This window comes from Girardinichthys multiradiatus, chromosome Y (genome assembly GCF_021462225.1).
Source record: "Girardinichthys multiradiatus isolate DD_20200921_A chromosome Y, DD_fGirMul_XY1, whole genome shotgun sequence".
NCBI classification, from domain to species: domain Eukaryota; kingdom Metazoa; phylum Chordata; class Actinopteri; order Cyprinodontiformes; family Goodeidae; genus Girardinichthys; species Girardinichthys multiradiatus.
In genome coordinates, this window is record NC_061818.1 from 19,526,751 (window position 1) to 19,550,938 (window position 24,188).

At 39.7% G+C, this 24,188-nt stretch overlaps 1 protein-coding gene across 6 annotated transcripts in view; it reads right to left on the reverse strand.

Annotated features, from left to right (window-relative positions):
• spag9a (sperm associated antigen 9a) overlaps positions 1–24,188 on the reverse strand; it is a 47,943-nt gene that overhangs the window by 20,039 nt on the left and 3,716 nt on the right. For 3 of the 6 annotated variants that reach the window (XM_047359732.1, XM_047359729.1, XM_047359733.1), the window contains exons 2-6: positions 23,504–23,624; positions 20,068–20,138; positions 19,891–19,979; positions 19,612–19,762; positions 15,951–16,040 (exon numbers count right to left, since the gene is read on the reverse strand). In XM_047359732.1, coding sequence (XP_047215688.1) covers positions 15,951–16,040; positions 19,612–19,762; positions 19,891–19,979; positions 20,068–20,138; positions 23,504–23,624 — 522 coding nt within the window. The remainder of the gene's footprint in view (positions 1–15,950; positions 16,041–19,611; positions 19,763–19,890; positions 19,980–20,067; positions 20,139–23,503; positions 23,625–24,188) is intronic. The other 3 variants (XM_047359735.1, XM_047359734.1, XM_047359731.1) reach the window with 2 other exon arrangements.

Below are 24,188 nucleotides of genomic sequence, written 5' to 3' on the forward strand. Positions count from 1 at the left end.
ACTGTGAAGGCCGTACCACAACATCCAAGAACAACGATGCACAACAGAATAAATCTACACAACATAAATCCACAAAGGATAATGAACCAAAAGCTGCTTCAGAAGAAACCCACTAAAATAAAAGTTAACTGGTTCAAAACTACCGCGGTAGGAGGCGGAGAGCAAGCTGTTATTTTACAATGGCATGGTAGTTAATGCACATGAATGAAGCACAAACACAAAGCAAAGTGAAATTTAAAACTTACACCTTTTAACTGAAATGAAAAGAGGCCAGATGCAACCAGGCTGTCACTGACTTTAACACATAAATAATTAAGCAGCTCCCATATGTGCACATAGGTTTCCCATTCAGACGGGGGGCATGGTTGCATGTGACACTGCACAGCACAGGGGGAATGTGAGGGTCTTTAAATGATGCAACTCTTTGGAAAAAGATGAAAATACTGCAGAGAGAATTTAAGTACACCCTTTCATCAAACTTTTTGACAGGTGGGTGGGACTTCCGGTGAGGGCGGGATTTCCGGTGGGGGCCATATGGGCGCCATGTGGTTGCCACGTGGGCAGGAGGTCACGTGGTCAAGCAGGTGGTGTGTCCAAGGGGGGCGTAACAGTGGATGCTGATTGGTTGTCGTCATTAGGGGCAATACCTTAAATGAGTCAATTAAAACACAGGGGTGTGTTTGTTATAAATAGAACAAGACAAATATGGTATTATCGGAAACTGTTTGGCATCAGCACCAATTAAAAATAGAGGGGGTGTGTTTGTAAGCATCGTTAAACCTTGAATAACCCAATGAAAACAATAGGGCGTGCCTTAGTGTTTACTTTAAATACAGAGATAAAACTCTGCACTGTACATGCAGCATTCGTTGGAAAAAAAAGAACACCCGTTCAACAATGGCTAGAGTTAAGAGAGTTTATCGTCAAGCGGAGGAGAAACGCAACGCGTGCCAAGATGATGATGATGAACAAGCAACTGCATCATATACTTCCTCAACGGAGATACCTATCGGAATTCCCGTCGTGACATACTCTACCAATGATGAGGATCCAAAATCAACTTCAACAACCATGGTTGAAAATCAGACCTCGGTTCGGCCAAGAGGTATGTCAGTTCTGTGCGAAACCCCAGTGACCGTCTACCAGTATTCATCCCGTGAATTGAATGCTCCTAAGAAATCAACATACTACATCTGCAGGGTACAAAGACCCCCGTTCAAGACTCTGCAGGAAGAATGGTCTTTGGAGCCATATGGCCTGGTTGGCAGCTGGGGTTATATTTTCATGTATGAAATAGGAGAGCTTTGCCTGTATCAATTGGATCAAGACGAGGTATTTAATGGATCACTGGCTCTGTGTACACTCACCCACAGCGACTGGGCTGTGTTAAAGCTTGCAATCCCGCACCTTAATGATAGCCCTGAAACAGTCTCAAGGCAGGAGAGGGAGAAAGAAGAAGAAGAAGAAAATGAACTGTCTCCTCGACCTGTAAAACGGGCGAGAATGTTTCATATACCATCCGATGTTGAAATAGCTGAGAGAGAACCTCTCTTTAGCGCAGTGTGGGGGTCAAAAACCACAGCAAATGGCCGCTGGTCTTTTCGGGCAAGCAGACGCAGGAACAACCGGACGAGTCCCTCAGATCTGTTTGTGTTGGAGGCTTTCAATCAGGACTGCGGCGTATTCAAGACAATGCTGGCTCTGCCGTTTGAAGCTTGGGCAGAGAAGATGAGTGAAATTGGACATCGTCTTTCCGACCTTTTCCAAAAGTCACGAAGTTGGATCGATGTCATGTCAGTGAAAAAAACGCTGACGTTTCCTGTTTTACGTTTAGAACGAACCCTCTTCTGAGGACACGCCCCTTCCTATGATATATATACGGGGGGGATAACTGCAAGCTCACAGACACTGAGAATCGTATCATGAGAATGAGTGGACCGACACCATACAGGGGTCTCTACAACCACCGAGCAGAGATCCACTTCTCTCCTGAGCACGATGAAAGCTTCAACATTGGACCATATCATCCGCCTTCCCCTGACCTCTTCTCACCATCCACCTCAACATCCTCATTCTCAGAGAACCACTACAGTCCTGCATCACCTACAGGATACAACATGAAATATCTACCGCTTTCTCCAGACCTCTGCTCACCATCACCGCTATTCATGGCTGAGTCTGTAGACGCGAATGTCCTGCCTGAAGACATGAAGGTGGTCGTGGAGGAGGAGGTAGCCACCGGCTACTCACCCTCTACCGAAGCCCCTACACAAACCCTGGAACCGATGGAGGACCCTCAGCCTTCAGCAGAGGATGAGAGTAACCAGGAGGACGAAATTGACGGTTGGTTCTCAACCACCCTCATCAATACGGTGAAAACAGCGATACTTCATTTATTCAACATAACCTCTTTGAACTATCTCAGAGAAACCTGCTATGGATGTATAACGAACCACCCAAGCCAGCGTCAACACCATTGCCTGGAGGTACTGGGGGAGGATTATTACCAAGTCAACTTTCAACGCATCGTACGACGACTCGTAACCCCCAAACTCATTCCTGCTATTCAGAATCTTCTGGTACTTCGAAGCATACAAGCGGATGACTTCAGAGTGAAGACGATTGCCAAGACGGTTTTATATGAACTGAAATCGGTACAAGGCATCCACAGTGCAATAGCGCACGTTTATGATCGCATGGTCGATGAGAAACATCTCAAACAACTTAACTCTGTTTCAGAGTGCTATGGACTGACAAACTGATCTCACATGTTTGATGACTTGTTGTTGTATAATTTTTTTTTTTTTTAGTATTCCAGTACTTTAGTTAATCTGCATTATATGATTTTTCTTCTTTTTTTTTTTTAACTATTAAATACAATTAAAGTAGGAACATAGTAACCTTTCCCAAAAAGTGTTGTTTAAAAAGCTAGTAGTGTTTGAATTCATCTGCATTTTATCTGATTTTGTTTTCTGGTTGTTTTTTGTTTATATTAAATAAAACAAAAACAAAAAAAAGGATAAATCTACCCTCCTGTGTGTTTTTTCTCATTATTTAACAAGTAATCGGCAGAGATGGCAGGAAGACGGCTGATGAAGAAAGTATATTATAGCCCTTCAAATCCGGGAAGTTTTGGGGGTGTAGATAGGCTGAGGAGGGTTATGCAAGATGAAACGGGAAAGAAGGTTGCGGTTGAAAAAGTTAAAGATTTTTTATCAGGAGAAGATACCTATACTCTACATAAACCTGCAAGAATAAAGTTCCCGAGAAACAGAGTTTTTGTCACCAGACCATTGAGGCAGTTCCAGGCTGATCTCTGTGACATGCAAGCTCTGGCCATGGAAAATGATGGTTATAATTATTTATTAACAGTCATTGACATCTTTTCAAAAAGGGCGTATGTACGAGTTTTGAAGAGGAAAACAGCCGCTGAGGTGGTAAAGGCATTTGAATCAGTTTTTACAGAAAGTCAGATCCCCAAAAAACTTCAGACTGATGCCGGTAAAGAATTTTTTAACAAGAAATTTAAAGTTTTAATGGAGAAACACGGTATTGAACATTTTGCCACAGCGAGTGAAGCAAAAGCTTCAGTGGTCGAGAGATTTAACCGCACATTAAAAACAAGGATGTGGAGATATTTTACAGCTAACAATACCCGGCGGTACGTCGATGTACTGCAAAACCTAGCTAGAAGCTACAACCATTCCTACCACTCCAGCATTAAAATGAGCCCTATGGAAGTGACCCCAGAAAATGCCTTTCAAGTGTTTCAGAATCTGTATGATGTCAAGTCCAACAGATATTGCAAGGACTCAGTGACAACGTTTAAACAAGGGGATCTTGTCAGAATATCCAAGGTCCGTGGAGTGTTTGACAAAAAATACGAACAGAGTTTTACGGATGAAGTGTTTACAGTCTATGACCGGATACCCCGTTCTCCTCCTGTATACAAACTCAAAGATTTGGATGGAGAACCTATCGAGGGTTCCTTTTACGCTGAGGAACTTCAAAAAGTAAAAATATTTAACGACAAGATGTATCAAGTGGAAAAAATATTAAAACGACGTACGGTCAAGGGAGTCAAACAGGTTTTTGTAAGCTGGAAAAACTGGCCTGAGAAATTCAACAGTTGGATCAAGTTTGATGAACTTCGAAACGTATAAAAAAGGTTTGCACTAAACCTCACAGTTGACACAGCATCATGAACCGTCAGGTAGAGGATGATGGCTTTTACGTTACTCTTCCATCTAATGCTAGCATGGAAGTGTTTAAAAATAATACCAGTTCAAGTTTCCGTGTAAATTTAGCTCAACATATTGATTTAGAAGGCCAATGGATGGTTGCATTAGCCGAGATTTCATACCCTCATACATGGCATAATTTACCGGATTATGATGCCTACTTTGAATGGAGGAAGGTTGGTGATGTGGAGATCAATACGCAAAGGATCAGAAGTGGCTACTATAACAGCGTTGTTCAACTCGAGACAGAGATGGAAATGTTTTTCAAAAAATTGAAATCGGGTTTACGCATTAAATTCAGCAAAGTTCAAAAGAGATTTGCATTTCAAGCAAATAGTCCGTATGAAATACGCTTCTTCAGCACTCTAGCTTATATGATGGGCGTGAAACCAGGGGAATGGATTCATGTTTCTGAACCAAAACTGGCTCCTTTTCCGGCGGATATAAAGGCTGGTTTCTATCACCTATACTGTTACAGCGACGTGGTCAGCCCACAAATAGTAGGCGACACTTTTGCACCTTTACTGCGGACCGTCAAAGTACAAGGCACATTCAGTGATATGATTACTCAGACGTTTAACCCCGCCCACTACCTTCCAGTCTCCAGAAGACATATTGAAAATATCAATATAGAACTTAAATCGGACCAAAACGTTCCTGTAAATTTCGTCTATGGAAAGACCGTCATAAGACTACACTTCAGACCGGTGATATCACAACGTAGCCTGAGATAAATTTTATTTGTATAAACTATTCCAGAGATATGTATATAACCTCTAAGATTGATTGGTTATCATTCATATTACGCTGGTCATTCAACACTGCATCAAGCAGGCAAGAGAGAACATGGCACATCTAAGTCTGAGACGTGATCCAAATCGCTTTGTAAATTACTATGTAAGTCAATCAGGCGGTAATCTGCCAGGGTTTTATGGGGCCCCGGTCATGTACGGACGCGGAATTGGATCATTATTTTCAAAATTATTCCGCTTCGTATCCCCTCTGGTTAAAAAAGGATTTGCAATTGCAAAACCCCATCTTAAAACGGCTGCATCAAATATCGCTTCGGATGTCATCGGTAGAGCCGTGAGTAAAATGAGTGGTTCTGCACACATCGACGGTCAAGAAGGTTCAGGAATTATGGTTTTATCCAAAAGACCCAGAACAAGACCCCCTGGTGATCGTTTAAGGACGGTTAAAAAACAACGACAAACGCGAAAAAGGAGATCAGTCGCAGCTGACAAACGAAGAGGAAGGAAGTCATCCGCAAGTTTTGATATATTTAAATAATGGCTCTTTTACATAACAAATCATCAGAGTGCACGCTGGCAGAGTTGGACTTATTTTCTGCCCCGATGACGCAGCTATTGATCGAAGATAAAATTTACACCGAGATCCAGCCTTTATCAGCAATCACCGATGGAGGGCCGATCGAGTTTTTCATTCCGGGAGACGGAGAAAAGTATCTGGATCTCAACGATACGCTGTTGCATCTCAGAGTGAAAATTATTAACGAGAATGGAACAAACCTGCCAGATGATGCACCTGTAGGGCTCATCAACTACCCGTTAAACACCATCTTCAGTCAGTGTGACGTCACTCTCGGAGATCGAATGATTTCACAATCCAGCGCTACACATCCATATAGAGCCATGATTGAGACATTGTTAAACTTTTCTGAGGATTCTTTAAAAACCCAGTTTAGCTCTGGTCTTTTTTATAAAGACACTGCAGGTGCTCTGAACTCTATTGTTACAACTAACGGCCCTAACCAAGGTCTTAACAGCAGAGCAGGCTTTACGGCAAATTCCAGGGAGGTACATCTCCTAGGCCCCCTGCATGCCGACATATTTTTCTGCGAGAGACTTCTTTTAAACTCTGTTGACCTTAAAATTAAACTTACAAGAGCCAACGATGCCTTTTGTCTCATGGCCGCAAGAGACTCCACTTACAAACTCAGGATATTAGGAGCATCTCTTTTTATCAAAAAAGTTACTGTCTCTCCAGCTGTACGACTGGGGCACGCTTCAGCTTTAATGAAAGCAAATGCTCTGTATCCACTTTCACGTGTGAATGTAAAAACATATTCCATCCCTGAAAATTCAAGGGTATGCAACCAAGAGAATCTTTTCTTAGGCATCTTTCCCAAGTATGTGGTGATTGCGTTACTGGATCATGACGCTTTTACAGGAACACGCAATCTCAATCCGTTTGACTTTAATCATTTTGATATGGAATATTTAGCTTTGTGTAAGGATGGCAGACAAATTCCTGCTAAAGCCTTCCAGCCAAATTTTAACCAAGGTCATTCAGTGAGAGAGTATTACAACTTGTTTACGGCTACAGGACGACATATAAAAGATCTTCCACTGAGTATATCACGTCAGGAATTTAATCAAGGATACTCTCTATTCACATTTAATCTTAACCCGGGTGAGGACACAGATGCTCTATCTCCAGTTTCCAGTGGGAATTTAAGATTGGAAATGCGCTTCAGAAACCCGTTGCCATATACCACCACGCTGATCATCTACGCTTTTTATGATTCTATTTTAGAGATTGATTCAAAGAGGCGTGTGCTGGTGGATTATTATTAATCTAATCAGGCATGAATAATCATGAAATTGAGAGCCTGATGCGTCATCTGCTGGGAGATTTGTTTTGCGGTGTGTGGCCGTGCGACCAGCTGCCGCTGCTAGCTGACAAATTCCCAGGGCCGGCCTACTTTATCGTGAATACACATCCTTCACACATGCCGGGGGAACACTGGCTAGCTCTGACATTGGATGAGAATGGTCAATCCAGCTTTTTTGACTCTTATGGATTCTCTCCGGATTTCGAGTTCTACCCGTCAAGCATCGTAACATTTTTAGAAGACAGATCCTCAAAAATATTGTATCATAATAATCAGCTTCAAAACACTCTGTCCACTGTGTGCGGTCACCATTGCATTTTTTATCTATGTCATAGAGCGTGCGGATTATCAATGCAGCAAGTGTTGTCGAAATACACCGGAGATGTGATTAAGAATGATTTAATGGTATCTAACTTTGTGAAAAAATATCAGAAATGTGTCATTAATCAAAGTTGTACATTTTATACTCACGGAACATGCTCTTTGGAGATGTTTCTGGATTGTTATGGAATTTAAAATGTCTTTTTTTTTTCATTGTTTGTTTTTTTTTTTTTCTTCTTATGATTTAATATTTGTGTAATGATATCATATGTTAGTGTGTGAAGTAGAGAACGAAGTTAGACTTGAAAAATATAATCAATAAATATTTTATTGAATAAAAGAAATAGGCTACATGTTTCATTTTCTTATAACGGTTTATGGTGAAAATGTAATCCATCGGGGTGGTAGTGTCGTCTTACGAAGAGACTTTTTTGATCTCCCATCAGCATTTTTTGGATCTTCCAGCTCAGATCTCGACCAGTGGGGAGAATGAGTTATCTGCCTTCTTCTTCTTTTTCTTCTCTGCTTAACGCTGGGTGGTGTACCCCCATTTTCAATCGATGTACCCTCTGTTTTGAAACGTCTATATTCTTCACGAGCATAAGGGTTAATGACTGAAGATATAGGTATGTTTACCTCTGACAAGGTGTGTAGAAAGTCAGACCATCCTCGGGTTTGTGATGCTCCAGATTTTTTAAACGGAAGCATGAGATTTTTCAACAAATCAATCATGTGGGACCCCTTTATAATATTTCCGTTAAATACAAATTCACCTCGCGAAGTCCAACTCTCACTTCTTTCGGATAATTTCTTCAAAATGTACTCGGCATTTTTACGATTGTGTTTAGGAAGGCTTTTCAGTACTTCCGTAAGAACCTGATCCTTAGGGGCCTCGTCCTGCCCTGGGCCTTGTTTTTCTTGGGACCGCTCATGTTCAGGAACCTCTGTGTCACGCTGCAGCGTTAAACTGACCCGCTGTTTTTCTTCTTTGACACCTTGCTTAAGTAAAGTCAGATACCTCTGGAGAAGAGCATCGTATCTCTTGATTTTTTCATAAGAAGTCAAACCCGGCTCGTTTAATATCGCTCTCATTTCAGCATCCAAATTCTCCTCCGCCGTCTGTCTGATGGACGTGTCTGACTGGGTCAGACGCTTGAATTGATGAGGGGAAATGAGAAACATCTTCTGCGATGTTCTGAGAGACATTATCTCCTGATGATTCCACCCACTAGATCACCGATCAAGGGTGCAAGAGCCGTTAAGATGGGCAGAATAAAACCACCTCGTTGCTTTTTGAGAGCCAACTGTTTAGTTTTTATCCGGTTCTTTTATCACCCAACAATCTGATGATATTTCTTTGTTTCTTCAATTGTCGGTGTTGAGAGGGTGATAGTTTAATGTTACCTTTTAGGATATTCAGTGCAATCTCGCACAGAGCCTGAATAAAGTCGGGAGAGCAGTGTGCGAGAATATCTTTACGTTTCTGTGGACAGGCTTGGTACAAAGCTCTGAATAATGGTAAATTCCTTTTTATACGCGCTGACATGATGACTTACTTTGTTCTGGGTACGTACACAGCAGGCCACTGCTGAGGAAGTATCCCCGTTCTCAGTCTGAAATGTTCTGGGCAGGTAGGCGTAAAATCGATGATTAAATATCCATGAGCTTCTCTCGTTGCGTCTTCAAAACTCTCCAAGAAGAGACCCTTTTGAGATGGAAACATTTGGCGGGCCAATATGTTCAGCTGCAGCTTATCTCTCGGGTTCTTAAACAACACCATATAATTACAGTTCAAACTAATAGTGCGACTGAACTTTCCCTGATGAAATACATTCTGAGTCAACATCATAACACTCATATTACGATGGTGACGAAACTGGGTAAAGACTTTCATCACGTTTTCATCATCTGAGGCTTGAGCAATAACATCGTCTAGAATAATCAGATGATTCTGATCAGGAGGAAACAGGTTTTCATCTTCAAAAGAATGAGGCAATCCTTCCACAAAGGTAATATTTTTATTCATCTTCTGCAATTCAGCATACATGGGTTGAAAAGATGTGTAAATCCATACAATATTTTCTGGAACAATATCCATGACATGATTACAGTTTTGTAAAATACTTTTTACAAAGAAAGTTTTCCCGCAACCGCTGGGTCCAACTATCATACATGAGAAAGGGGCTCTAAATCTAGGATCAAAATCAATCTCCTGTAAATCCATGTGACTTTTTATTTTATTTCTTCTTCAACTCTAATAACCGAAAGGCAGAGTTGTCCCGTCAGAAAAAAGACGTCTCTTATCATACACCAGTCGAAACTTTTTAAGAAATGTCGCGTTTGTCAAACGGAATCTCTTTTTATCCCTCCTGATCGTGTGCTGAGGGATTTCAATGACACCCTCACTTGACCCCTGTAAGTAGCCCTCGACCAGCCCTTTGATGCTGTCAAAATTGACCCTCTCGCTGCATTCATGCGTCTGAGTGATGCCTTTAGCACGTATCATTACATTTTTACGGTTTTTGGTCTGGTATGCATAACTCTTGGGTCCTGTCGATGCAAACTCCGAAATGCTGTCACCATCTAACTCGTCAGTAAGATCACCCAGATAATTCCCCAATTCCAGAGGAGTTTCACCACTTTTTGTCACATAAATCAAACTGTCCGTGTCAATATAAATCAATCTGTCCTGTAACTTCTCCATGCTGCTGAGAAGTTTTAAACGTGCATAAGCGGTGGTGAATGCTGCTATAAACACATTATTTGTCTTACTTGGTGGATATATGACACGTTTGCTGTAGTTCCATTGCACTACACACATTTCAGGGTTGAAAAAATGAAAATAGTTAACCCTGTATTTACTCGAGAACATGAAGCTGAAAAGTCTTCAGGATTAGTGATGACTGTGGTCTGAGACAGATCACTTCTTTGCGCAAATTTCCCCCAAAAACTGTTTAAACACAATTTTGCAACCTGCCTTTTGGCAGGATTCATCTCGATTTTCTCAGGGTCTAATTGGATGCCCTGATGCAGTTTGTAGTCGCTTATATACTTTGACTTACTCTCCTGATCCACTGCTTCAGACGGATAGCCTGAAGCCTCCTGCTTACCCTTTAAAAAGCAATGAATGTAACCTTTAAAGATTGTATCACTTCTCTTTTCAAAATGCCACACCTCTGTGATTTTAGCAAGACGATAACTACACTCCAAAGCTTTACAGAATTCTGCAGTCACCCAAACTCCCGTCAGAGCTCTTTCTTGATCATTATGCATGCAGGGACCTGACTGGTTATTTAATTCAGCGCATGAGCGGCAGAGAGTGAACACAAGTTTACCTTGGGATGTTCTGTAAGGTAAAACAGGGAACAACAGGTTACGTGGTGGGTAGACCACAGCTTTGATTATACCGAAGTAGCTGCTGGGGTCATCAAAATCTTTGTAAATGATGGTGGGGTGTCCGAGGGGAAAAACGCAGTTGGCGTTTACATAAGGGTACAGAGATGTGTAATCCACATAGTGTACAGTTTCATCCGGTTCCGCTGTGTACCTCAACTTCATAGGACAGGTGCGTCCACCATACAGCGCATCCCGGGGGGATAGCGGTTCGGGTGCATTAACTTTCTCAAGAAAGCTGATCACCCCTGGGTCTGATTTTTTCATTTCAATCCACTCATGCTCCCATATGACTTCGAGACGAAGGCCGTACACAGTTTGTAACACCTTGCTTCTCTCAACAGTGGCTGCGTAAAACTGTTCAAATGCGACCCCTCTCAACGGACACTTGTCATGAGGCATGTAACACTTTTTACAGCCGTGGAAAAAACAGCCATAAAATTCAAACGCAACTTTGACACCGTTAATCTCTGCATACCCATCCACTGAATATGGCCCGATTTTCTTTTCACCCCTATTTAATGCATGCTCGATAAATATGGCTCTGCTGTCTGCAATCCAGCCGAGCCATTGAATGGACGCGCTGGAGAACGTTTTACTGCTACGTCTGTAGTCCAGAGGTGATGGAATGGCTAAGGTTTGAGGAGGAAGGAAATTGGTTACAAAAATCTTCATGCAGGCTGATGCTATTGTGATACTTTTAAACGGATCCACACTTGTCTCCTTAAAGAACTCGTCTCTGAATTTTAAGCATCCTTGAAAAAGAATTTCAACGTCATTTTTACAATAACGAATTGCTTCTTTCTTAAAGTCAAAGACCTCTTTGCTCGCTTCTCTGTACCAGCTGCTAAACACCTGTTGTTCTTGAAGACTCATGCGTTCTACAGCGTAGCAGGATGGAGGAGGAAAAGCCCCTACATACTGGAGATGTTGTTCAGAGGAAAATAGGTGGGGGAAAAAACCCTTGCTTTGATTGGTAAAGCCTAACGCTTTCGGCATGGCACTAAGCTTCATGCACATGAAGGACAGGCTATCAATGTATTTTAACCTGTAATCAGGGTCGGTTAAACAGAGAACTTTACTCCCTACCATGACGATATGTGGTTTAATGCCTAACTGCAGCATTGCTGTGAGAATCAGGTAACCATCGTACCCCCGCGCATTGTGCGCTATTAAGGTGTAACCTTTGTACATTGGCCTCCTGAAATGCAGGAGAAATTTTTGGGTGCAATTCAGTCCATAAGCGTACCATTCATCACCTTTCAACGTTTTAGCACAGACCAGAAAGGGGGTATGCACGCCGCTCTCATTGACGAGGCATTCGAAATCATAAAAAATCAGTTTATCATCAAGCTGATTAATTGCACTGCAAGGCAGAATGTAACATTTATGATCATCGCATGTAATGTCTAGGCTGGGGGGTACATTTTCACCGCAAATACTGCATTTTACATTACACACGTGTGGTTTATTCGGTTTACTGATTGGAATAACGTATATCCGTTTGCATACTTTACAGAGTTTTACCAACTCACAGTCACTCATAGGCCTTTCAGCACTATTTCTGATGCGCGGTTCCCTGTGTCTGCTGAAACATGAAGAATTACGACGGATTCTTTGACAGCCTGCACAGCTTACAGGATTGCTAATCTCTTGCATACATTTATATGTTCGACACACTGGACAATAACCTTCACAATGGTGTGTATTGGCATTCTGATAGCTGGCGTAACAGTAATTACAAATATATCTGCACCCCATAAAACCTTTGAGATTTTTTATCCCATAGTAATGACCTTGAAATAACAGCAAAAACAGAGGGTTTGAACGATCGGGGAAACTGGTCTCAAATTTACACAGAGCAGTAGAGCCCGTGGTTTTGTGAAACACTACAATTTTTCTCTTCAGAATGGTTTCAAATTTACCAATATCACTAAAAGTAACTGCTGTTTGCTCGTCAAGGCCTGCCTGATGCTGCCATCTCCTCCCCAGTTCTACAGCACGGTGATCCGTGAGCTCAGGATCAGAGACGTGTGCGAGGCTGATTGCAAAACATAACTGATTACCGGTATTGTTTATAATATACAAATGACGCATTTTCTTATTAAACAGTTCACAGTCTAACGTTCCTGCAGCTTTACGCTTAGAACCTCCTGCTGGGTCATTAACAACCTGAAGAACAAATTCCATGTTATTATCTACAGGTATATTTGCATTCGATTGTACTAAATCGTCGAGGAAGTTTTCGAAAGCAGGCAGGATCATATTTCCATCATCTGTAACAGTAAATGTGATGTGACGATTGAGATTTTCACCCACTAATTCCAGCTGCACAACGTCGTTACGTCTGGTTAACGATCTCGCAGCGTCGGCTAATTCAATTATAATACGCATGATGTCTGTATAGAATGCTGCTAAATCTGGAACGTTACTTGGACAGGGCGGCGGTATGGTAAAAGGTCTCCTTATTTCATGGTTATTAAAATGTTCACGTTCAACCACAGCTGGAGGATCTCGCTCTATTTGATCAGAACTAACCGCTACTCCCGTATTGAAATTACCGCCGTGATGATCTGCGGAGTGTGACGTAGAAGGATTCTGATGAGTGTCAGGTGAATCATTTTCCTCAATGCTGCTGTGTGGAGACGGTTCGCTGTTCAAATCGGAAAGAGCCTGATTGATTACGTTTAAAACGTCACCGTGCCGATCTGCGGCGTGTGACGTAGAAGGATTCTGATGAGTGTCAGGTGAATCATTTTCCTCAATGCTGCTGTGTGGAGACGGTTCGCTGTTCAAATCGGAAAGAGCCTGATTGATTACGTTTAAAACGTCACCGTGCTGATGTTAAATATTCTGTAAAAACAGAAGACAATAAAAAGTTATCTTACGCTGCGCAGCACAGCGTTCATAAATAAAACGAAAATAGTTTTTAAAATACACAAGTTTTTTTTTTAATCTTACTCCGATTCTTTGCGGTAAAACCTCCAGATTTCACTTCTTGTTGGACTGAAACTGTGCCGTTCTGCTGAAAGCTGTCTTGATCTTTGAAAAGCGACCTTCTGGTGGGCGGATTTAATGTGGCATCTTTGGATGTATCTGTAAACAGGTTTATATGACATTTTTATTGAACTATGCTTAAAATACATATATATATATATTGTTTTTATTTAATTTTTATTTCCTTACCTTGCTCCTGCTCGACAACTATGTCTTCCACAGAGCTCTCAGTCGAATCTGTAAACAGTTTTATCTGAGGTTTAAAACAAAAGTCTCTAATAACACATAAATAAAATACATTCACTCTCAAAGAAAAACAGTTAGTTCTTAGGACTTACTTTCTGGAGGTGCCGGTAACTTATCCGGTGTGTCTTCAGGGGAAATGATGATAATTGGCGGAGGAGTATTCAAAGAATCTGTCGTAATTTCTGTGTTAGAAGAAAGTTCAGATGTAGTTGGGAGTTTTTCTTGTTTGGAAATAATTCGCCTTCTTAATTTGGAGTGTGGATTCCAGCCGCTGAACCCTCCAACTTGATCATTCGGGTTTACCTCTCTCATCAAATCTATAAATTGAAACATTGTCAAGGGTTAACTATAATATATATATATATATATATATATATATATTTTATTGCATTTAACATTTACTTACCATAATCTGATTGTGTCAAGATGAAATCATCAAGGTCATCAGCGGTGGGTTCTATGACAAAGAAACAAATATATATATATATATATATATATATATATAAACAATATATATAAACAAAATTTGAGAACATTCACATGCATTTAATGATACTTACTTACTTACTTACGTTTTAAGATGTCATTGTGCTTTTGTGAATTATCAGAAGAAGAAGCCACAATTTCCGAGTTTCCTGAAATATTTACCGACATTTTTTCTTGTCAGTACTGGTATTTTTCAATGTAACAAGTGTTATGGTTCAAAGACATTCAGCATTTGAAGACCCTGACACTGAGGTTAACCAATGAAACAGAGCCCCAACATTTACACACAGTATTTATACCAGAACATGACAGTGTTATCTCAACTGCAAAGACTATGTTTTTAAGACCAAAACCCTTCTTGAGTTCAAAGGTGATATGTTATCTAAGAAACAGACGTAACTGCCCCTTCCTGACATCGCCCCTAACAGTTGGATATAGAATAACTGTAACCCTGTAACTCTAAGATGAAAAAGTAAAATGTTTTAGAAAAGCTACAGGTAACTAAAATTATCATTCCTTTTTCCTAAAATGGAGTCTCTCATGATTCAAAAACAAACACATCATTGCTAGTCAATTTGTAACTTGGAAACAGTATACTGATGTTCTTTTTTTTTTCTGTTAATCTGATATTCGTCTTACCTATTTCAGCTGCCTATGTTTTTAAGACCAAAACCCTTCTTGAGTTCAAAGGTGATATGTTATCTAAGAAACAGACGTAACTGCCCCTTTCCTGACATCGCCCCTAACAGTTGTAACCCTGTAACTCTAAGATGAAAAAGTAAAATGTTTTTTAGAAAAGCTACAGGTAACTAAAATTATCATTCCTTTTTCCTAAAATGGAGTCTCTCATGATTCAAAAACAAACACATCATTGCTAGTCAATTTGTAACTTGGAAACAGTATACTGATGTTCTTTTTTTTTTTCTGTTAATCTGATATTCGTCTTACCTATTTTCAGCTGCTTTTCCAGTATGTTGACGCAGAAGCTGAAGGTTTTTCTCGTTCCATCGATGTAGTGAAGCACAATTTTTTTTAATTTACTTTTTTAGGTCTTTTCTATTTTGAACGGATTTAGACTGGCTCATATATTCAACAAATAGGTCCTGCTGTAAAGCAAAATTAACTTACAATTCTGTCAGGTTACACAGTTCCTTTATTAGGATTTCATGTGATAGGTCAACATTAAGTTGATTATACCTTTAAAAATATAAAAGGATGCATGTCTTTTTTTTGTTGTTTTGTTTTTTAGATGTATTAACGCCTGAAAAAACATACAGATTATTAATAACACCCTTAAACACACCCCTGTGTGTTTTAATTGGCTCATTTAAGGCCTTCCCCGTAACACCCTTAAACACACCCCTGTGTTTTAATTGACTCATTTAAGGTATCGCCCCTAATGACGACAACCAATCAACATCCACTGTTACGCCCCTTGGACACACCCCCCTGCCCACATGGCAACCACATGGCCCCCACCGGAAGTCCCGCCCTCACCGGAAGTCCCGCCCACCTGTCAAAATGTTTGATGAAAGGGTGCACTTAAATTCTCTTACTGCCCACACACGCATGCAAACAATGAACTGTGACGTCAGCAGCCAGAGAGCCGGTGCACACACTTGTCCAACTACCTTGCAGTCGTCTGCCAGTGAATTCCCCCAAGTAGGGTCCTGCACACTCTTACCCTCCCTTTCCTCCGGGGGGTTGACAAAGTCCAACTGCTTGGGGGGGGGGAGTAAGAATAAGGCTTGCATGTGCAGAAGCAACTCAGCATAAATGCAGACATTCAGAAGTGTGCATGACTGTGAAGTGAATGAAAAGGTGCATTTGTAAACACTATAATGTCATAACGTCTTTAATGAAGCTAAGTTCTGCATTTTTCTCAGTGTAATGCAACACATAAAGCACCATAAATTGTTTTAAATTAGTAGTTAGATAAAGATAAAGGAAAAGCCAGTTGAAAGAAAAGTGTTTTTCAGCCTACAAGGCTTCTGAACTCTGAACATTTAAGATTTAAACATGAAAGAAAAGCATTTTATTCCATATAAATACAATTAAAAAGTCTTATCATTCATAGTTTTAACAATTATGAATGCAGTTTTAGTTTGAAATAGTATATAACAATTATTGTGAGAAAACTAAATTTGTCTTCCCATATTCTAACATTTTTTCACTTTTGAAGTTGAACATAATTAAGCAGTGGGATGAAAACTAAAACATTTTAGCTTCTGCAACATGTTTTGGGGTTAAGGGAAATATTTTTTCTGTTTTTAAACTCTGCTGCTTCAGTTCTTCTTGTGGTAATTTGCTTAAATTCTAGAATACAATAAAAAGTGTTCAGTGTCTGGATAAAAGGCTGTCCAGAGAGGAAAAGGTTATAACTGTGTCATAACAACAGCGAAGCATCATGAGGGTCCAAGAGAGTAAACTGAATTATAATTTTGCTCTAAAAATGGAGTTGTATCAAAATACCCTCCAGGAGCAAGTTGAGAAGCAATTTTGTATTCAACTATGATTTTTCCAGCAACAAAGGTGATAACTAAGAGGCTCAGAGATCCAATCTTTCACATTTTAGATCTACTGGCAAAACAATTCCCAGATCTTGATGTTATTCAGAACCTTCGGACAGGTTTCATAAAATTGATGCATATACAAGTAAAACGTTTTTCTTGTTGAACATTTATTGTTGAACTTCAATATATCATAGAAGAAGCAACAGTGAAGCAGTAAAGTTAGTAAAAAAATTTTTTTTAAAAAGCTACATTTCTGTCAATATCAAAACTTTTAGCCACTAATGTAGTTTTTAATATTAGTAAAGTGGTGAAAAATATAAATCAGTTTCAGAAATAAAAAATGAAAATTTAGATTTTTTAATAAAGCATCTTAAATAACAAAGGTATAATAAATATTAAGTTGATTAATGTCTGGAGCAGTTATTATATTTTTTCCAGGCAGCTGTTCTACTCAAGCATAAGCAAAAAAAAGCTATTATTTTGAAAATATTATGGAAATACATTTGAAATGATTTTTAGATGCACTGAAATGGTTTGGACTAAATAAATGATATTGCATATAATGACTAACATGCAGTCACATGCATGTAATTAAATGCATTAATTCGGTCTGCAGGAAAAACTGAAGATAAACATGAATATGACCTCATTGTTTAAACACAAGTGCCCTCGATCACATAAAAAACTCCTGATATTAAAAGGTCCCTTGCTTTTACAATAAACATCCTTCACAATAACAGGAAATCGGATTGCAGCTTTCTCTCTGTGACTGGATGCGTACAAAGCACCAGCGTTGCTCCAGTCATGCACTGCTCTGTAGAGGTGAGGTCCCATTTTTAACAACGAAAAATAAATAAATAAATAAAAAAGCAGCGCAACGAAACAATGCTGCCACCCTCCTTGTCGAAACTTTCACAGACTCTAACAAGCTGAGTAAATAATGTATTATAACATTACTATATTATCTTACTAAAAAAAATAAGCAGTTACAATTATTCACAATTTCTGGATGTACATCAATCGCAATTGTAATTATAAATTGAATTAGAATTATAAATGCTGATTCCTGCAACATATAATGTTGTTAAAAACTATCCACCCACGTACAGATTTCTCCAGCGTTTGCTTCTTTGTCCTACTGGACCTGTTAACCCTAAACCTGATAACCATAAGGCATTTGCAATAACTGGCAACAGATCGCTTACATCCCTCCGGAGGTATTTTGGCCCACTCTTCTTTTGAGAATTGTTCTAATTCAGCCACATGCAGGGTTTTTTGGGGGCATGAACAACCCTTTAATGGTCATACCACAGCCGGACACATTTTGACTAGGCCACTCCAAAATGGGAATCAACTTGTTGGTGTGCTTTCCATAGTTTTCTTGCAGGATAATCATTATAAGCCTGAGCTTCAGCCCACGATGTTATAGTCGGACATTCTCCACCGGGGTTTCCTTTAAGAGAGCAGATTTACTGGTTCCAATAATTAAGCCACATTGTCAGGGTCCTGAAGCCACAAAGCAGCCACAGAGCATCACACTGCCACCTCCATGTTTGACTGTTAGATCTGTTGTAAAATTAACTTAACACTTCAGAAAATGAACATCATGGCAACAGTTTCCAAAATGTTCCAATTTCCGACAGCCTACAGAATTTTTTTTTAAATTGTAGAATCATAAACTCTGACTTCAACTGAGGCAAGTGAGGTGTGTAGTGCTTTAGATGTTGTTCTGAGTTCTTTAGTGACTTGGAGCACAGATTGTTGATGCTCTATTGGAGTAATTTTAGTAGGTAGGTTCCTCTCCGTTTCATGTTTTCTCCATTTGTGAATAATAACTCTCAGTCAGGTTCTCTGGAGACCCACAGTCCTCAAAAAGCTTGTTAACCCTTTACATCTTTGTTTTTCAACAAATCTTACATTTATTTAACAGATCTGTTGCGTCCTGTCGAAAAATCATTTAAGTGATTTCTTGACTGTACAAGTCTGGTATAATAACCCAGACTGGGGGTGGCTGGGGAAAAAATGTGTTTTGTTCCTAAAAATGTAACCATTGTATGAAAACGACTTGTTATATTTACTCAGGATATCATTGTCTGACATAAAAATTCGTTCGAGGATCGGAAACATTTAGTTGTGACCAAAACAAACAAAAAACAAATTTAAACACTTTTTGGCAACAATGTAAATCATTAGTAGAAGCAAACTAAACGTAACAATATGTAACATTTACGTGACACATTTAATTATCTCCACTGGCCTCTATGGGAGAGGAAGCTTGCATATTCATCAGTGGTTAAAGAAAGGTCTGACAACAGAGGTGGCCTTGTCAGAGCCCAACGACATTGTGGTCACACACGAGCCTTATTAAAGGCTCTCCTTTTTTTTTTCTCCAATGGATCCGAGCCCAAACTCATCGATTGAAAGGCTTTAGTACAAAAACCTGAAACAGGCGAGAAATGCATTTATACCGTATTCTAAATTTGATGTGTTTTTGTTTTAATGTGAATAGATGTGCATTTTTATTTTATTTCAAATGTTTCTAATTCACATTGACAAGTGATGAACTCTAGTAGATCAGAATGACAGATGTTCACAGCAGGCTCATTCACTGAAAAAAGGCATAGTTTTAGAGGCAACAGAGCTCAGAACCTTTCGTCTTTTTAAATGCCTTCATGAGTCAGCAGCCTGGTAGGGTCTGCTCAATAAGGCTTACATTATTCTCTTATGGAAAAGAAAATCCCATTACAACAACCCAGGGAGGAGCCATCCACACACCAACCTTCAGACTAGTGTTGGAGAGTAACTGAGAGGAGTCAGAAAACCTCCAGCCTTCTGTGCCTGGCGTCTCCACTCTGGTGTGGGAATCTGGGATTATCAAAGACGCTCCACCAGAGGGGGGAAAAATCCCCAAAGAAAGAGGCCGCTCTTTCCTAGATGGAGATTTTCAAAAATGGTTTGAGGTCGAAGACAAGTGGAAAGACAAAATAAATCTTCACTCAGATATTGTTTGAATATGAAGGTAGTTCCTATCCATTTGTCCCAAACAAGCTTGCCTCACCTGACCCGGCCACCAGTCGTAGACTCTGACGTCTCGCTTATCTGCTGCATTTTGATCCTCTCCATATGTTCCATGTAATTATGGATCATCTGCACAAGTAAAGGCGAAACAGAGAAGATGTCAGGGTTATAATAATGATTTACTCTGAAACATTCCCTCCTCTTTCTTTCTCCTTACCTCAGAACGCCGCTGGTGCAGAGTGTTGCATTCCTTCTTCAGTACCAGCTCATTCTCCTCTAACCTGCTGACTGAACGGGACAGGAACACTGTTCTGTTTCAGGTGGTCATTTAAAGCCATGTAAAACAAGGCAGTGCCAGGAATATAGGAAAAACCAAAAGAAGGGAATGAGCAACTCAAAACAAAAACATTAACATTATTTTAAGCTTTTGCATGATTGTTGACTTACAATTCTAAAATAATATATAAATAATATATTATAAATTCAAGTTTGGAAATAATTTCAGTCAACCGGGCCAATAATATCAGTGAGAAGGGGTTTCGGTGTTGGGTCGATGTATAAAGTGACAAAAACACATAATCCCCTATTAGTGCACTAGTTTTAGACTAAACCGCGCTGTGAGCTGCTGCTGCAGACAGAGAAGCCTGAATACTATCAGTTACAGCAGCTCCAGCATCTGCATGCTGAATGATGTCTCATTCAAGCATGGACTTTGACACAGAGGGATTTTATTTAGCTGGTTTGACTCATCAAATCCCAAGAGACTAATACGGAAGTGAACTAAGTCATGTTGCACAACTTCCTGAGTGAGAGCATGACAAATTACTGGGATGAGGCTAGAAATTCCTTTCAGCAATTAGATTTTTGATGCTGATTGTATTTACTTTATATTGGACCACCTTTAGCTTTGATTACAACACATATGAACAGTGAAAACATCTATTTGCTTTCACATTTGTTTGCTTTACCTAGTCCCCACTCCCTATAGAGGGTCAACCACTTCTCCCAGTTGTCTACAAGCTACACACATGTTCATTTTGATAGTGCTTTATTTATTTGCTTAATCATAGCCACTTGGTGTGATTTAAAAAAATTATACAGGACTTGAGTCACATTGAGCTCGATATGATCAAATCCAGATACCATTTCCTGTCACCTGATGACAAACAAGACGCCAAACTGCACCTTCAAAGTGCAGCAGCAAAAATAGTATCGGAAATTATATCAGTCCGACACTGAAGGGAAAGCAATTTACTGGTGTTATCGCTCTTATTATTAGAGAGAGAGGAAGATGATGAAATTTAGGCGCAGTGGAAACCCTGATAACAATCGACAGACAGTCACACTGCACAGTTTTCACTGACTTCTATTTGTCGTCGTTGGTCTTGAGGGAACAAAATTAGCAACAGGTGCACGTCCCGCTGAATGAACACACACCTCCGATTCAAGCTCACAACCAGTAATTTTGTCTACAACGGACAATAATCTCAAAGTCTGAAATCAGTGTAGGACAAGTAGCCACGCCTTTTTATCAACGAGAAAATGTGTTGTCCAACGCTGGTGATGAAAGCATAAGAAGCCTCCTCTATTATTAGTAAGGATTAAATAACGTATTGCGTGCCCAAACATGTTTATTTGTACACTGACTCAATTTGGTTAGTTGAACCACTAAATACAAATTTATTTTAATATGATTAATTCCAGCCCTCCACCCACACCCACTAAAAACATATACCAAGCGAAATAACAGTCACACCAACCCTATATGAAAAGACTGCTAGAAGCATTGCTTGGTCAAATGCTAATATAACAACAGGGACAATGAAGACAGTTTCTCTGGGACACCAAACTTTTTGATATGATGATATTCTATAAAAACAGCCTAAAAGCTCCTTGAGTTCTTGCATCACCGTCTCCGGGCTTACAAATATAAAGAAATACGTTCACTGACATTTGCTTTTGCCTGTGCTCCAAAATGTAATCATACACAGTTCTGCTGTGTGAAACAACCTTTTGGGGCTATGCTGCGCACAGGAGCATATCGCTTATTGAACATTGCACAAACAACTTCCTGCTCTGGAAGTAAGCACATCCACTTCTGGCTGCTTTGCCTGCCTGAAACCGGAGCAGAAAGGAAAGCAGCACAGGAGAAAGCACACATGCAGCACCAGCAGCAGGTAAAGCATTTACTGGCTCAACAAAACCAGAGCAACAAGAGGCGTTTACTGGGCTGGCTCTCTCTGGATCACGTGCCAGCTGACCACCTCCTCGGCATTATTATTCCATGAAAATTAGCTTAAGGCCAACCTTCAACTTACATATTTAGAAAATTGGAACTATAACGTCAGTGCATTGATAATATCAAAAATGGCATTCAATTACACATTCATTCTACTGGAAAGTAGAAACTAAATGTCACAGACTGAGTTGGAAGCATTGCAATGACAGTAGATTTGGGGCAGATGAGATAATCGTTACAATATAAAACAATATTTATGAAATCAAATAATTTTCCGTATATTCAGTGCTACTAGGCAGTATATGTGCACAAACATCTGGTTGAACTATAATATCTATATATAACATCTATACAGGACTTGCAAAACAAAACACAGGAGGACAGGAAACTATCACTTCCTTCATCTGTGTAAAAGCTGTTAAACGGCCTTTTCATTAGGATGTCCTAAACTGGAAATATGGTTTGTTTATAAATGTAAACATCCTGTATATAATATGCATTAGCAATATATGAATTATAAACTGGCCATTTATGAATTAAAGCAAAAACAGGGACATACCTTTAAATACATTATCAAAATACCTAAGATCCCATTTAGAAGACATGATAATTTACTAAATAAATGTAAACACACATCACCCTGTTGAAAGCACTGTGGAAAGCATGCAGGGATATATAACTTCCTGATCATCTTTAACAATCATCATCAGGTAACAATAAGATAACTGTGACAACTTTTGGCATTTCTCAGGCACATTGAGATTATGTTTAATGTTCCACTATGGCCTTGTTGACTGAACAGTAGCTGTGGACTATGACTCTGAAAACAATCAGATCAAGTACTTCAGCATCCAGAAATGGATTAATGATTCACCACAAGGAGTGGCAGTGATTTAGCTCCAACCCCTGACCAGTCAAACTGTACACTAAAAAGACTACATGTATTTTAGTGCTCAGTGAGTCAAGGAGAAATATGTATAAAAAGATGTGGTGGAAAAATGAGAGCTTCCATCTTTTTCCAAGCTTTAAGTGAATGACTCACTTTAAGCAGCTCTGCTGCTTTGTGCACTGCTCTGTCTGCAAATCCAAATTTTCCAACAAGACCGAAACTGTGAGTCAAATTCTTCTCCTGTGCCGCTTAATCCAGCAAGATATGTGCTAATACAAAGTAGCATTAGGGGAATAACACAAATCCCATAATCCTATTACCATTTTCCTACAAAGACAGAGATGACGGTTTATTAAACTGAGGATGGATGGATGGATGGATGGATGGATGGAACTTTTAGATATTTTGAATATATTTACGAACAGATAATGATTTATATTTTTGGGGATTATGACCAGTAGTGACGGTCAGCGTCTGGGTAAAACAAGACAGAATCTAAGGGTTCTTGTCTGTGTGTGTGCTTACTCTGGTCTGAATAGTTCTTGATTTTGAGTTCCAGTTGCCGTGAGTGAGACTCCATCCGGTCCACAAGGTTCTGCAGGTCCTTCTTCTCCTGCTCATGGGTGTCTTCAAATTCAATGAACTTCTACTCAGATCAAACACAGATAGACAGAGAAGGCTCCGTCATAAAAACTAGAATTCATTTGAAAGCCATCAAATCTCATTTAGCATCCACAGTTTGAAATGATTTAAGGTGAGAGTTGCTTTAATTTCCTGCTGTTTTATTGCATAGTTGCAAAGCGACTGATACAGAGGATTAACAGAATAAAGAACAATATCAGTCATCCCATTAACTGTTTTCATGCTAAATGATTATTTTCAGAATTTGGATGATATATTTCAGTTCCTTCCAGTTCCCTTCTGGGCGGACCCCTGATGGGAAAATATGTTGTATGTGTCCACTTCCTGTCCAGCTGAGCTAGCCGAGGCCCAGATGTGGTTCCCCTTCTTCCTGTTGGCACAAAGCTCTTCCTTTACTTTACAAATACTCACAAAGCCTTGTACTTCGTATGACTGCAGAGGTAAAACAAGAATTTTCCAAAATCTCAGTTGCTTTAAAAATAACTATAGTTGCATTTATTACATATTTAAAGAGAACTTGTTGTATTTGTAAATGTAACACTCTAATCATAAAAAGCCTGGGTTCCCA